The sequence below is a fragment of the Gavialis gangeticus genome, unplaced genomic scaffold (genome assembly GCF_001723915.1).
Source record: "Gavialis gangeticus isolate Ggan-Ray unplaced genomic scaffold, GavGan_comp1, whole genome shotgun sequence".
Lineage (NCBI taxonomy): Eukaryota > Metazoa > Chordata > Crocodylia > Gavialidae > Gavialis > Gavialis gangeticus.
In genome coordinates, this window is record NW_017728995.1 from 43,141,573 (window position 1) to 43,157,160 (window position 15,588).

Genomic DNA, 15,588 nt, shown 5'->3' on the forward strand with positions numbered 1-15,588 from the left:
GCACTGGAGGGGGAGGGAAATGCATGTATCATTAGTGACTTTCACAGCTATTTTCTAGACAGCCGGGATATGTGGAATAATGAGTTCTGGTTCTTTAAGGAGCATGCTCCATTTTTCTTCTCCAAGCACCCTCATTACTACGCCATACTTGGGTGAGGGAGGCTCTTGTTTCTCCTCCACAGGTTAGACATGAGCCAGGGGGAGGAAACTGTAGTCTTTTCTGTGCTTTTAGCCTTCCTACTCACAGTTCTAATGCTTGATGCTGCAGTACCCAAATACTGGGAAGAGCAACTGCAGAAGAAACCCTGCTCTGTTCCCACACGGAACTTACTTGGTTGAGATGGAGCAGGGCCAACATCTTCTTTGAGTTTAGCTGATGAAGTCTGGAAGTCTATACAGAGGATATGCAAATTGGAACTTCTCAGAATATTATCATGTGTTGACAACGTGGGGAAAAATTATAAATGATGGTAATGAGCCATGAAATACTGTGCAATGGGAAAATTAGCTCTCTTTCTTACCTCCAAAACTTTTCAACTAAATAGTTTTATATATATTGCACACACTTAAGCTTCATCTGATAATCCAATTTTTGGAAATGATTGAAACGCTTTAACAAGAAGAAAGAATCCCAGAAAAAATTGGCCCAAATGATTGTGTTTTACATGTAGCAGTTTTTTGTTAGGTTTTTTTTAAGCCACTGAAAATGGGGTCCTCTGTAATATGTTTCCATATGTAACTTGAAGAACCACCAGAAAGTCAGACTATCTGCATGATCTTACTTTTTTAAAATAAAGCGTATATCCTTCCTTGCCCTTCATGCATCTTCTCAGAAATATACATTAAGTTCATAGAATCATATCATAGGGTCGAAAGGGACCTTGTAGATCTTCAGGTCCGATCCCCTGCCTGGACAGGAGAAAAAACTGGGTTTAAATGATCCCAGTTAGGTAGGCATCAAGCCTCCTCTTAAAGACCCCCAGGGTAGGAGCCAGCAGCACTTCCCTTGGAAGTTGGTTCCAGATCCTAGCCGCCCTAACTGTGAAATAGTTCTTACAGATGTCTGATTTAAACCTACTCTCCAACAGCTTGTGGCTGTTATTCCTTGTTATGCCAGGGGGTGCTAGGGGAAACAAGGTCTTTCCCAAACCCTTCTGGTCCCCCCTAGTGAGTTTATAGATGGTCCCCAGGTCCCCCCTCAGCCTTGTCTTGTGAAGTCTGAACAGGTTCAGGTCCCACAGTCTCTCACTGTAGGGTCTGCCCTGTAGTCCCCGGATCATGTGGGTGGCCCTCCTCTGGACCCTCTCAATGCTGTCCACATCCCTCCTGAAATGGGGTGAGCAGAACTGGACACAGTACTCCAGCTGTGGCCTGACCAGTGTGACCTCCTTCTCCCTGCTTGAGATGTACCTGTGGATGTACAACAATGTCCAGTTAGCCCTGCCAGCCATGACCTCCCATTGTTGGCCCATGTTCATCTTGGAGTCAATAATGACTCCAAGATCCTTTTCTGCCTCCGTGCTCTCAAGAAGGGAGTTTCCCATCTTATAAGTGTGCTGCTGGTTACTACTGCCCAAGTGCAGCACCCTGCACTTGTCAGTATTGAAGCATATCCTGTTTTTGCTAGCCCACCCCTATAACCTATTCAGGTCTTGCTGCAGTCTTTCCCTCCCTACTAGCGTGCTCACTTCACTCCAAATTTTGGTATCGTCAGCGAATTTAAACAGGTTGCTTTTCACCCCATCGTCCAAATCGCTGATAAAGAAATTGAACAGCACGGACCCAAGGACCAAGCTCTGGGGGACTCCACTGCCCACTTTTCCCCAGGTCAAATATGACCTGTGCACCACCACCCTCTGAGTGTGACCCTTCAGCCAACCTGCAGTCCATCTGACTGTGTAGGCATCAGTGCCACAGTCACCCAATTTTTTAATGAGGATGGGGTGGGAGATGGTGTCAAAGGCCTTGCTGAAGTCCAGAAAGACTACTATTATCTATGACAATACCTCCATCCAAGGCTTTTGTGACCTGGTCATAAAAGGCAATCAGGTTGTTCTGACATGACCTGCCACTAATGAAACAGTGCTGGTTGCCCTTGAGCATCATCTCTGAGGCTGGCCCATCGCAGATGTGCTCCATGATGATCTTCTCCAAAGAGTTTCCCTAGGATTGAGGTAAGACTGATGGGCCTATAGTTGCCTGGGTGCTCCCTCCTCCCTTTTTTAAAGATGGGGACCACGTTGGCTATCTTCCAATCATCTGGCACCTGGCCCGAGCACCACGAGTGCTCGTAAAGCCGTGCCAATGGCCCTGCAATAACCCCTGCTAGCTCCCTCAACACCCTGGGGTGAAGAGGATCTGGACCCGCTGATTTGAACATGTCCAGCCTCTCCAGAAGCTCTCTAACGCACTCCTCTCCAACCTGAGGTCTAGAGATGTTCCCCTTGAGTCCATCTTCCATCATGGTGGGGAAGTCCCGGTCCCTGCCCAAGAAAACGGAGGTGAAGAATTGGTTAAAGAGGTCTGCTTTCTCCTCTGGCGCAACCACCAGTTCTGAGGGCAAGGAGTACACTCTTTTCATTTGCCTAAAAACCCAGAGTATGTTACTAAGATTATATACAAATGGATAATTTGGGACTTATTCAGTACTTACCCATTAGATCAGTCTGCCTTAGAAAAGAATTTGCATCCAAAGTAGAAGGCAGGGCAGAAATCCTTGCTTTTTAAAACTGAAACCTCTCGCCACCATGATGAGGCAATCTTATTTACAAATGTACCTTATCTAGAAGCTGTTAAGCCATCTCCTGTAGACATGTGCAAGTTGGACATAAGTAAGCTCAGACTGTCTTAAGGAATCCTTTGCAAATAAAGCAGAGGTATCAAAGATGCAGCCTGCAAAGTCCTTGTGAATGAGTATCTTTGTCCCTCTGGCTGGTTCAGTCAGTAGAGTCCCCCAGCTAGGCCCCGCGCTCGCTTCCCGGGCTACACCCGCCGAACTCACCTGCCACATCTTTGATGCTCCGGTTCAGTTGGACCGTCTGGCGCATGCACGTCCGAAAGTGGCACCTGATGTCTGCTGGGCCTGGCGATGCCGAGGGCTCCTCCACCCCTACACCCTCGCCCTTGCCTCTGGTTCAGGGTCCTCGCCGGCCCCGAATAGTCCCCCAGTCCAATCCTCCCGTGTGGTTCACCCTCTCGCAAGTGTCCGTGAGGGAATAAGCCGACCCAGTTCCAGATGGGAGTGTCTGCCGCTGTCCCCTCCGGCCCTGGTCTAGAGCGGAGTTTGGGTCCCTTCCCTCTGGGGAAAATTCTCACCCTCGTGGGGTTTCTTCTGCTCTCCCGCTGGGATACTCAATCTCTCCTCACTCCAGCCGCGCTGCCCCCAGTCCTTCCTCTGGCTCCTGAGGGCTTCCCTCGGTCTGGTCCGCCGTAGCCAGACGCTCCGGGCCGGCCCGCTCAGTTCCTCCGTGCTCGGAGGCCCCGCTCGTCCGCCGCGCTCCCTGCTGGGGTCTTGCCCGCATCCCCGAACGTGCAAGTTCGGCGTTGGGCGGCTCGCCTCCCCCTTCCTGCGCTTTCGCCGGTGTCAGCGGTCTGTCCGGCCACTTCCGGTTCTGCCGCCCTCGTTCCATGGTCCACCGGCCCTTTTGACTCGGCTCCTCTCTTCGCCCACCTGCAACAGGTAAGTGATTGCCCCGTCTGTCGGGGCAGGGGCAGGTCTGATCCGGCGGACGTCCTGTCGCGCCTCTTCCCGGGGTCTCCCGGATCCTTTGCTCCCGCACAGTCCTATGATCCAGTCCATGGTGCATGTGGTACATGGAGCCTGTTTGGTGCATGCAGTGTGCAGGACCTGGTCTAGGGCATGTGCTGCGTTCAGTGCCCATGCCAGACTGGCCTAGCCCTGCATGCTGGATCCTGGGCCAGTCTGGATTGCATTGACAGACCAACCGTGTGTACTGAATGTAGTGTGCCCTGAACTGGTGCAGCAGGTAGGGCCAAGGCACATACTGCATGTGTCTCATGGGGCCAGCCAAGGGCATGCACTATTTCTGGGGTGCAGGGCTGGTCTGTGGGCCCAAACCAGCCCATGAACTGGCCCTATACATCATATCTGTCTTTTGGGGCCAGATGACTTTAATACCACTCAAATTAAGTGTGTGGTTCAGCTCTCAATTAAAACCTTATCTCCTCCCAAGTTTGAGAATTTGAGATTCTCACAGTATTTCAATTTTTTAATCTAAATACCCTTTTCCAATTATTTCTTTCCAAGCTGAAAGCGCTTGGGAGTGCTCCGAAATGTGTTGGAATAGATTTTAATTGAGAAAAACCAAAATGATTGCAAGTGAAAGTTGGAAACAGATTCATTATGCCCCATCTTTTTGTTTTGTCCTTGAATAGAACAGTGGGATTCTGGTCCACGAGGCTCTAGACACTATTGTAATAGAAGTAAAACCCGAGACTGAGGATGAAATGATGTATCCAGCTGGTGAACAAAATAATACATTAAGTAGCTTGAAGGGAACTCTAGCTTTGGAACTTCATTCCAGAGCTTTGGAGCATGTTTCCAGAGGAGTAACGAGCTCCTTCAGTGGCTGGGTAATAAGGGGTATGCTGACCACTGGAGAGTGGGGGCATGTGGGGAAGGGAGGGAGAGAGCTGTCTTACCTACTATTGCTCTCTGCAGTGAAGGCAGTTGCTACTGCTGCTGCTGTTGTCACTGCTGTCCCTGGTGCTATAGCAGTGTTGGCTCAGGCAGCAGCAACCCTGTAGCTGAGTCTACTGAGAGCTGTTCCTGGTGCCCTGTTCACTCCCCTGTCCCCTAAATATGCTACTGAGCACAGAGATGCACCTGCTGTGGCAGAGACTCCCTAGGGGTGGAAGGTACCCCATTCCGCTCACCCTTTGGCCCCCAGATATGTTATTGGGTGCAAGGCCAGATGCCCTGCCTGGCTCCTATGGCTGGGCAGGGGCAGCACAAGGCTGTACTGCTATGGCAAAGATATCCTAATAGTTGGCACGCAGGGCTAGTGCCCCACTTCCCCTGTCCAATTTATGCAACCAGCAGTTTCATATTCTTAAAACAGTATCTTACTCCTTTTTGTATGTTTGTGTATTTTATTTTGGATTACCATTTAGGGATCAGCAGATAAGCACTTCTGTCTTGCCTATCAGAGTGATTTGTAAGCATTTGAGGATGCAAGCTTACCTCTTTAAAAGTGCTCTTGTTTGTATAGTGGCAAATATAAATATACATATACATATTACCATATTTTAAGACTTCTAAAATGTTTTGTTCAGGTTGGTGTAGCTTCCACAAATGGAGACTTGAAGGGATTTATAGATCAGAACCAGAGTCCAACAAAAGGTAAGAGCAGTTGAATTTGTTTATCTACAGTACTTTGAAATTGGGAGGCTTATTTTTTCTCTTATTATTAAACCAACTGAAAACTTGCCTTAAATTTTTTTTATAAACCTCCACTATATAGTTGATTCAGTTTTGGTGTGGGGGTTTTTTAAGACTTTCACTGGAAATATTGAAGCTTTAAAATATCAGGTACGTCTATATCTATTGACCCATAACAGTGGCTCTACAAGTAAGATTTTAAGATGGCAAGTCACTGAGGTTCATAATAAAAGCTGTTAGAAAATTTAAATGTCACTGCTTGCAGGACAGATAGAGTATCTCAACTTTCTAACACAACCCTCAGGCTGTTTCAGTGACTTCCTGGACCAAAGAAAAGTTTGATCAGACTCTCTCAAGGACTTATGCCACTGAGGGAGGATAGGTATGTGTTACTGGACTGGGACTCAGATGATCTGGCTTCAGTTCCCAAGTCTAACTCCTGCCTGTCTGGGCTTGGACAAATTGATTAACTTTTTGTCTCAAAAGAATTTTAATACTGGATTAGATCTGTGGTCCCTCTAGTCCAGTTTCCTGTCTACAGCAATGATCAATATAAGTTGTTTCAGAAAAACTTGTATTCTGTCCTGTTCTATGTAGATTCTTATACTGTCCTCATTGCTATAGTCAGGGATAATCAAACCTCTGGCCCACAGAGCCTTGGAATGCGGTCTGCAGAGCTCCCAGAGAGACAGGAAATTGGGTGGTGGAGAAGCAACAATAGTTTTAATACTGCCACCTCTCCCTGCAGCCAGAGTCCCATGTGCTGGATCAGGGCTGGGCCGTGCCCCCTTCTGTCTGTGCATTTGACTGGGGCTGTGGCTGTGCCCTTCCTGCCCTCAGGGTTAGAACCAGACTAAGCCCCCTTCCCTTGCGTGGCTGGACCGGGTCTGGGCTACCCCCTGCCCCCCTCCCCCATCCACATGGCTGGATGGGTCCCTGCTGTGCCCTCCCATACTAGATTGTGCCCACCAGCTGGATCTGGCCTGTAGAGAGACTGGGCCCTGCCTATCCAGCTTGTTGGACAAGTGCATTGAGTACAAGAGCATTACATACTACTGCTGTAGTATGTAAGTGCCTTCCAATAGTGTATAGAGTAATTTGACTGTGCGCTGGTAAGAGAACCTGCCCCCTGCATGTTACTGGCTTAAACCTTGAAGCATGAAGTTTTATACCCAAAAACGTAACAAGAGTTCCAGACTTACTGTAGTTAACAGTTCCTATAAATGTCTACACCAACCAGGAATCTTCTGGGGAAAGTGTTCCACAGACTGGTTATGTATTATGGTGTCTCCCTCCATTTTCCATCTGAAAAAAAAACTGTAATAATTTATTTGCCTTGGTTATTTAACTTGGACATGTTCAGGTGAATCCCAGTCTAAGCCTCTCATTGTTCCAGCTGCTGCTGCTACTAGTCATCAGGCCCTCACTCCTTTCTACTTCTGGGCAGTGACCCTGGGGGCAGAGCAGCATGGTCTGTGGGGCAAAGGAAATTCATGCCCCAGATGGTTGGGACAGGTCCAGAGCCCCCATACAGTGAGGGGGAAGGGACGCCTGCCATGTGATGCATCAAGGGGGAAGGGCATGTGTCAGGCATGGTGTGTGGGTAGTACACAAGTGGGGTGTTGCAGTGTGGGGACTACCAGTACAGCATAGGTGAGTGGGGCTGCTGGCATGCAGGACAGGGTAGTGTGCTGTGTGGTCTGCACAGCATGTGACACAGGGTAGTGTGGTGTGTGGCTAGGGGTCCCTGACCAAAAGCTGGCAGCCTTGATTTAGCTCACAGGTCTATTGGAACAAGAATTGTCCCTCACTGTGCTGATACAGTATCTACCACTATGTGGCCCCAATTCTTGTGGGCACTATGAGTATTGTTGTAAGGTTAAAGAGATTCGCAAAGTTTAGAGGAGCTTAAATGCAGTTTAGACCTGAAGGGGACAGACATAAAAGCCTGTTAAACCAGTTAAAGATGTGTGGAAAAGTATAAAAATATTCCTGGAAAATCAAGTACTGTTATGAACCTGTTCCCTGTTCAATTGTATGCATGTAAACCATAGGTTGGAAAAATATGACCTGAGGGCTGAATCAGACCTGCCAAGTGGTGCCATCTGATCCATGACAAATCCCTTGGTCTTGCCTGGCCCAGGGGGAGGGGGCAGCCTGGGCTGTGGCATAAGTGGTCGGTTCCTCTGCCTCCAAGCATTTAGCGGGTATGGGGTGGCACAGCTGCCAGACTCCGCTTCCCTGTAGCCCAAACAGCAGTGGCTTCATTTGTCTGCTGCTGACACCCTGGCCCATCTGTCCCCCACCCACTGCCAGGAGTGCCCGATGGAGCGGGTGGGCTGGGTTTCCATGGAGGCTAGCCTGGGACTTGTGTGGACAAGGCACACTTGGCTGAGTGGATGGAATGGGGCTGCGGGTGGTTGAGGGAGTGGGATGAGTGAGCAGGACTAGGCCTGGGAGCAGTGATAACACAGGACTGGGGACCCAGGGCAGAGATCTTCTGCCAGCGCAGCCCTGCCTGTGGAACCAGCATCCGTTGCAGGGATGTGTGGGGAGCGGATATGGTCACCATCCCCCAATCCTGCGCTGTGATCCTGGCCCCAGCCCTGGCCCAACCTGTCTGTCCCACTCCCAGATACCACAACCCACCTGCCCATGGCTACATCCCATGTGCCCAACTGAGTGCTCCCTGCTTGCGCAGGTCCTGGGCTAGTCTTCATGGAGACCCCGGATCACTGGGCATTGCCAGTGCAGAGCTGGGCCCCTGGGGCAGAGGCACTTAAGGAGTTTTGGGGAGCTGTTGCAGGGGAGGAGCTGACTCGGCCTGTAACAGCTCTCTCAAACTTCCTAAGTGGTCCTCAGGCCCAAATAATTGTGTGTGGGTGTTATGGGCTGGGTCAGCCCAAATAAAATACATTGTGGGTATAATGTCCCATTGATGTACTTCTAACTGTTATTGTTAGTTGAGAATGTGCATTCAGTGATTTTTGGCATCTGGCAATCTAAATCAAACTATGCTTTATCAGAATTCTGCTCAAGGTTTTATTTTAATTTTTATATTTTGCCTCTGTTATGGATTTTCATGTTTAATTCATTTCAGAACTCCAAATTAGGGTGTATTTTTTTCAGATGTTAGCACTATGGTTTGTAAAAATCAAAATATTACTCAATATTCAAGGGAACTTTTCCTTTATTAAACTCCTCAAATTATTGATTAAATATAAAGAAACTGAAAAACAAATCCTTTTCTTCCCAACTGCTTGACACTTTTTCACTTGCCACTGAACTGCAGCCTGTGCCAAGATGGAAAATGGAGTGCCACCTATGGATTGTCAGCTTCCTGTTGCTTCTCCAGTTTTTCCAAGTATTGAACAACCTAACTCTGCTTCACTGGAGATTTAATTTAAATAAAATTCTCATGTCCATATATTTTGTGAAGAGGGGATCATTTTGGGACTTGTTAGTATAACAAAGAAGAACATATGGATCTACTTGCTACTGCTGTGTGTGTGTGTGTGTGTGTATATAATTACAATAAAAAAAATTTTTTAAGGTTAGTAACTTTGTATTTTAAATTTGTATAGTTTTGTACAACTCTTCCAAACATTTTTGGATGTGCTTGTTTAATTCAAAATAAAACTGTTGCTGTCCAGCAGCTCTCCTAACAAATCTAATAGATAAGGTGTGAAAGCCTGAGTGCACTGAAGTCGGTAGAAAAACTTTCATTGACTTGTGCTTTTTTAAATGCCTTCTAATCTTCAGCTAAATTCGGAGAAGTCCTCTGTGGTCCAGTAAAATGTGTTGCTTTGAGTCTGCTGTAAAATATACAAATGATCTTGGACTCCAAGCTTCCATGTTTCTCTGCACTTGGACAGTTTCTGATTTAAAGCATCTTCAGAGTGATTATAGACTAATATGTATTGCCTACGTGTTCATGTTTTTATTGAACACAAAATTATCATGTCTCCACATGCCAAAGAAGAGGTGGTGCCTGACCTCAGTGGTGCACATCATCAACTTGCCATCTAACTTGATATAGCTTCAGCACTTGTCAGTTGTTCATATGTCTTATCATCCAAAAAGGCCAGAACTGCTGGCATCTTTCTTTAGGGTGAAGAGTCCTCAGGGCATAACTCAATAACTAGCTAGTGTATTGCCTGATATGGGAAGTACCAGGCTGCAACTAAGCTCTGGCTTCTCTGAGAATAAGGCCATTGTTTACTATGAGGGAACAAAGCAACCTGCCCAAAGCTCCTGTGGAGCCGTCCTAAAAGTTGAGGTTTTGTGGGAGAGTCTCCTGCATGTACTATGTGGGGTAAACCCCAGCATAGTGAATTGGAGAAAACTTAGTAAAAACTTAGGGCTTTACCTTGTTCCTCTGTGGGTTTTTTCTTGTGTAGTAGAAATGGTATAGGCTTCAGAATATCAATACCTATATCAAGCTATAAGTATATAAAATTAATTGTGGAATAAAAACATTTTACTACAGAATGTTTGAAAATCCAGAAGAGTTTGTAGCATCACACACCACACCTGCATGCTCATCTGGATGTGCCTAGAGTTCAGGTAGCACATTTACCAGTTAAAATTGGTTTAGGAAGATGTCTCTGATAACTGTGTTCCAGAATTCAGGGCTATGGAGATACTATTTTTATGAATAGTAATGGAAGCCAGTGTAAAAAATAAATAAATAAATAAAAATTTACAATACTTTTGTCTTTTGGGGGAGGAGATAAGGCATAGTACTTGGAATTTCAGAAGTCAACTACAGAGACTGCAGAACAACAATATTTATCTGCATTAGGTTTATCCCTTATGTCAGTGGTTGTCAACCAGGAGTAAGTGTACACCTATGGGTGTTTAAAAAGGTCATATGGGATATGCAGGCTGCTTCGTGCCGTTGGGAGCTGGGGCTGTGCAGGTAGGCAGGCAGGTGGGGACTGAGTGTGCCCTGGGGTACAGTGATGGCATCTCCTCCAGCACATTCCCATACTTTGCCTCTTACCCAGGGGTGGGGTGCACTGAGCACTGCCAGCCCCACATGACACATTGTGGCCCCTCCCCTTCCCCCACCTCAGCTCGCTCTCCTGATTTGCTGCTGGGTTGCTGCCCTCAGCTAATAGCCAATGGAGAGGAGGTACCATGGCCACCCCCTTCCTGCAGAGCTGTGAGGGTCTGAATGGCAGGAAGGGGGGTGTAGTAGTTGGCTAACATTGTATCGCTTGTAACCTAGTCGCGTTCCCCTCCTCCCCCCCACCCCCCTCTTGTTAGTCCCTCGCTCGGGTGCCTTGTATTTCCCTATCAGCTTTGTCATCTCTTTTCTGGATTCCCAATCCAAACATCTACTAATAAAAGTCAATCTGTTCTCTGACTGTGCAGTTGGCTGGCCACGAGACCCAGCAGTAGCCTGCTAAGACACACACATGGCCAGCTGTGGGAAAGCAGCGTGGGGTGTGGCACAGGGCCAAGGGAGGTGGCAATGGTGGTGCCAGGTGTTGGCATGACCATAGGCAGAGGAAGAAAATATGATTGTGTGGTGGGCTGAGCACTTGCACACATGCACACACCCCCTCCCCAAGCAGGTAGGTTTGTTGTTAGGAAGGGCGGAGGGGGCAGAACAAGGCCCCCTCAGTGAGGGAGGGAGTGGGGCAGGGGCTGGAGTGAACGGAGCCCCAGGGCTGCTCATCCAGGGGTGCCGGGGGCTCCCGGCGCCATGTGCACAACCCCAGGGCAGACACAAGGGGGCATGTGTCCCCTGGATTTGTGTGCAGGGCAGAGGCAGCTTTTGCTGTGGTCTGTGCTCTGCACCCCGCTGCTGGTGCCCTGGCAGCCACGTGATGCCATGTGCTTCCCACTACCAGGCAGGCAATGCAGCCAGCGCACAGGAGGCACGTGGCATTGCGCTGCTTCTGGGGCACTGGCAGCGGGGTACGGTGCACACCCTGCAGCAGTAGCTGCCTCCACCCTACACACAGATCCAGGGGACAGGTGCCCCCTGTGCCTACTCCTCTGGGGTTGCACATAGCAGCAGGAGGCCCTCCCTTCCCCCCCCGCTGAGCCACCTGGGTTCCAAGCATTCCATAACCTGCCCCAAGGCCTTTTTCACACACCCTGACCCTGGCAGGGCCCTTGATCTGCCCCTCACCTCCATGCCCCTTCCTTCCCCCTTGCTGTGCTGCAGCTGCCTGGAGCTTGCCTAAGTCCTGTTAGCTCTGGTCTTCTGTCATCTATGCCCCTGACAGACATGACACGGCACGATTCGGCCCTGTAACACATTCAGCCAGCAGCATTATTACCCCAGCAAGCTACGGCTGTGGCTGGTTTCCCTCATGCCATGAAGGGCCTATATGGCCATCCCATGCTGAGGATGCTTTGTGTGCTCCTGCCGCGGGGGCATGGGAAGCTCATTTAAAAACAAGAAAAATATAAAGGGGTACATGAGCTGAAACTTTGAGGCAGAAGGGGTATACTTGTTAAAAAAAGGTTGAAAACCCCTGCCTTATGTAGATGGTTCTTTTCCCTCACCTGGCTCCTGTGTTTTTAATCAATGCACAGGACAAGCTGTGTACGTTTAATGAAGACCTCTCCAGTAGTTTTATTGATCCTTACTATTGAAAGGCTGTCCTTTTGCTTTATTTACTATCTACTTTTCAGATCCTTGTGCACTTTTCCTTAGTGCTTATCATGATAATATCAGAAGGCTTCACAAACATTGATTTTTTTTTCTTTATGCCCCTGTTACAGGAGGAGGCTATTATTGCCTTTTAACAGAAGGGAACTGAACTATGTAGCACCTACATTACTAAATACTTTCGATCATAATCTGAGATGCTATAGAACAATATTTTTGTAGCATATTTGTCATTATATAATATTTAGTATGTTCAAACATAGCTCCTTTTGACTTCATTACAGTTCGAACTGCAGTAATTCACTTGGAAAATGAGAGAAATAGTGACTAGCTGTGAAAAATTTTGTGTTTGTAATATGCTAACTATCAGATAGGAGCACACTGGTACAAGCAGGGATAGAATTCAGCTTGATAAGTCAGTATTTAAATATCTGAGTCATAAAGCAGTCCTTTCTCTTCCTGAAGTCTTCTGCCTTATCCTCTAGGCACCCTCCACCTTCTTTGACAACTGAAGCAGCCAAATCCTACAGACAAATCTCCTTTATTATAAAACCCTGATTTACCCCAAGAAGAGATTTGTGTGCACTGGTATGTGCATTGAATCAGGTAAAGGTTTCCCAAATCTGCCTTTGTCCTACTCCTGTTTCTTCCCAACCTGAGGGTCTTGCAAAACCAAGAACACCCTACAACATGCCAGTGGTAAAGTGCAAGGTACTGCTGAAGCCTGTCACTGCAATGGCAGAGAAATAATTGGTTTGCACAGGGCTGTCAAACAATGCAGCCACAGGTCAGACATGGCCTCAGCATGGAGCCCCAGGTCATACATCTCATGGCCACACACTGCAGGGGTAGGTCCTTGCAAGCCCCTATCACACAGGTCATGCTGGTGGCACACAGTACCCATAGGGGGTTGGGGAGGGTGCATGTGCCATCCCTTGCTCTGTGGCTGTGCTGGCAGCATAAAATCTTCCCCCCCCAAGTTGCTGTAGCAGCACACTACCACAATTAGGCATTCCTCTACTTGTCTCCCCTGAGGAATTCAGTCTGCAAGGCATTCTCGGAACACACCTTCTACACCAGACTCTGCGAAGAAGAGTGGCAGTTTACCATTTTCTGTGGTGGTCATATCACCACAATCACTACTCTTTTTATACAGGTGCAAAATATGGGAGAGTTGGGATCAGATCCCTCCTCAGTCTGAGGGAATCCAAACCTACATCTTCCACTTTTCAGGAGAGTATCCTAGCCACAAAGCTGCAACAGTTTTCAATGCTCTCCTTCCTTCCCATGAAAGCTGTTCTGTGTCACAGGGAATACGTAAGAGATTCACTGGGCAAGAGAAATTGAGAGAGACCGACAAATGTGACATGACTCTATAGTTTAGTGGTTAAAAATACCAGGGCTGTGCAAAGCTTTGGGTCCTGATTTGATTCAGAGGAGATTAGGCCTGATTCAGTGGCTGTATCAAATTAGGGGACCAGTGGAAAGGTCTGAATCGATTCAAAGCTCTCTGAATTGATTCAGAAAAGTTTCAGAGAGCTTCGGAGATTTGGGCAGTCCCCACTCACTGCCAGAGGAAGCTGGACCGGGACTCTGTGCTGGTAAGTGGGGGGCAGGGGAGGGGTGGCTGAAGGAAGTGGGAGGGTACTATGGGGGGGAACCCCACCAGGCCCCATCCCCTGCCTGCTCCCCCAGCCTCCCTGAGCACCCTTGACCCCCGCCTGCTCTCTCAGCCCCGTCAATGGCTGCCCTGCCCGGCCCCAGCTCCCAGCTCTTTAAAAAAAAAAAAAAGCCCCCACTTACCAGCTGCTGCCAGACAGGTGGGGGCGATCCCCACTAACCCCCACTGCCCCATGCTGTGTGGCGGGCTCTGCCACAAGCCTCCGTCCCCCTTCCGCTCTCCCAGCCCACCCCCCATGGTTGCCCTGCCCGACCCCAGCTCCTGGTTGTTTAAAACAGAAACAAAAAAACCCCTGCCACCCTCACCGGCTGCTGTAGCAGTTGTCAGGGCTTCTGGGGGCTTGTAGCAGACCCCCCCCCATGCAGCCTGGGGCAGTGGGGTGCACCAGGGATTGCCCCCCACCTGGCAGGAGCCAGGGAGTCAATCAAGGTTAATTTTTTTTTTTTTTTTAAAGAGCCACAAGCTGGGGCTGGGCAGGGCAGCCAGTAACGGGGCTGAGAGAGTGGGTGGGGGTCAGGGGGCTCGTGGCAGAGCCCGCCACGCAGCGTGGGGCAGCAGGGTGCAGCAAGGATCACACCCCCACCTGGAAGCAACTGGTGAGTGGGGGCTTTTTTTTTTCTTTTTTTTTTTAAAGAGCTGGGAACTGGGGATGGGGGCTTATGACAGAGCCCCTCACGCAGCACAGGGCAGTGGGGGGCAATATAGGGATCACCCCACCCCTCCACCCACTGTCTGGCAGCAGCCAATGAATGCCAGACTTTGTTTTTTAAAGAGCAGGAGGCTGGGGTGGGTGGGGTAGGGGGCCTATCTGATTTGGAGATTCGGCCGATTTGGCTGTGGCTAAATCTCCAAATCAGATATGGCTGAATTGATTTGGGATAGGGATTCAAATCACTGAATTGAATCACTGTCTCCCGAATCAGCTGAATCCAAAACGAATACTAGCCGCTTCACACAGGCCTAAAAATTACCCATCTGGGACAAGGGAAAACTGGGTTATGGTTATTGCTCCAAGACATTCATCGCATAAAATACATAAACAGCAATTGGGGCTGAAATGGGAACCTGGATCTACCCTGTCATAGGTGAGTACATTAACCAAGAGGTTAAAGAGAGTCTCTCTCATTTCTTCCATCTGTGTGAGTGAATTTTTAATTATTCCAAACAAAGTTAAGCACTTCAACAGGAGGAGTTAAGAACTTCATCCCTATTTTGGAAAAATCTGTATCTTGGTGGTTAGGACATCTCCAGGGAGATGTGAGTTTGAATCCCATCAGACAGTGAGAGAATTAAATGTAGGTCTCTCACATCATGAGGAATGTTTTAACCCCTAGGCTAGAGCAGTGATTTTCAACCAAGGTGCCATGGTATCCTGTGGCAAACATGATTCACAAAATAAACCCAGAAATTTTAAATAAGAGCCCTTAATATTAAAAACATTATTCCTTGCTGTGGTCTTTCAGAGTTCTTTGCAACAGGAAAATTTATTCTGTTATTTTTCTGTAGTCAAGAAGTGAGTGAAACTAAGAGCCTGAATTTTCCAAGGGCTGCTTTGGGTTACATGAAGGGTGTCTTGAGTTCTGAAAGACTGAGAACCACTGAGCTAGTTTACAAAAAGGGAGTGCTACTGCCTATATTTTTGGACTTGTGCAGTAGCATCTGCTATTGCACCTTGAATAGGGTCAGAACCTGTCAGTGGGATCCAAACATATACTGGATTGGGTTCCCTGAAGGATATGGATAGGAGGACACCTAGTTTGTGAAGCTTGATAGGGGTTAGACAGGAAATAGATCGATACTAAATTGCTTGGCACTGCCAAGACACAAACTTCTGGGCATAAACATAATTTTAGATACTTGGGGACTTCACAAGCA

The 15,588-nt window shown here is 48.1% G+C and overlaps 1 protein-coding gene across 3 annotated transcripts in view; it reads left to right on the top strand.

The window, feature by feature from the left end:
- Positions 1-15,588, top strand: part of TFDP2 (transcription factor Dp-2) — a 157,812-nt gene that overhangs the window by 33,728 nt on the left and 108,496 nt on the right. For 2 of the 3 annotated variants that reach the window (XM_019503574.1, XM_019503575.1), the window contains exon 3: positions 5,296-5,362. The exons of the other annotated variant lie outside the window; for it this stretch is intronic. In XM_019503574.1, coding sequence (XP_019359119.1) covers positions 5,296-5,362 — 67 coding nt within the window. The remainder of the gene's footprint in view (positions 1-5,295; positions 5,363-15,588) is intronic. 3 annotated transcript variants of the gene reach the window in all.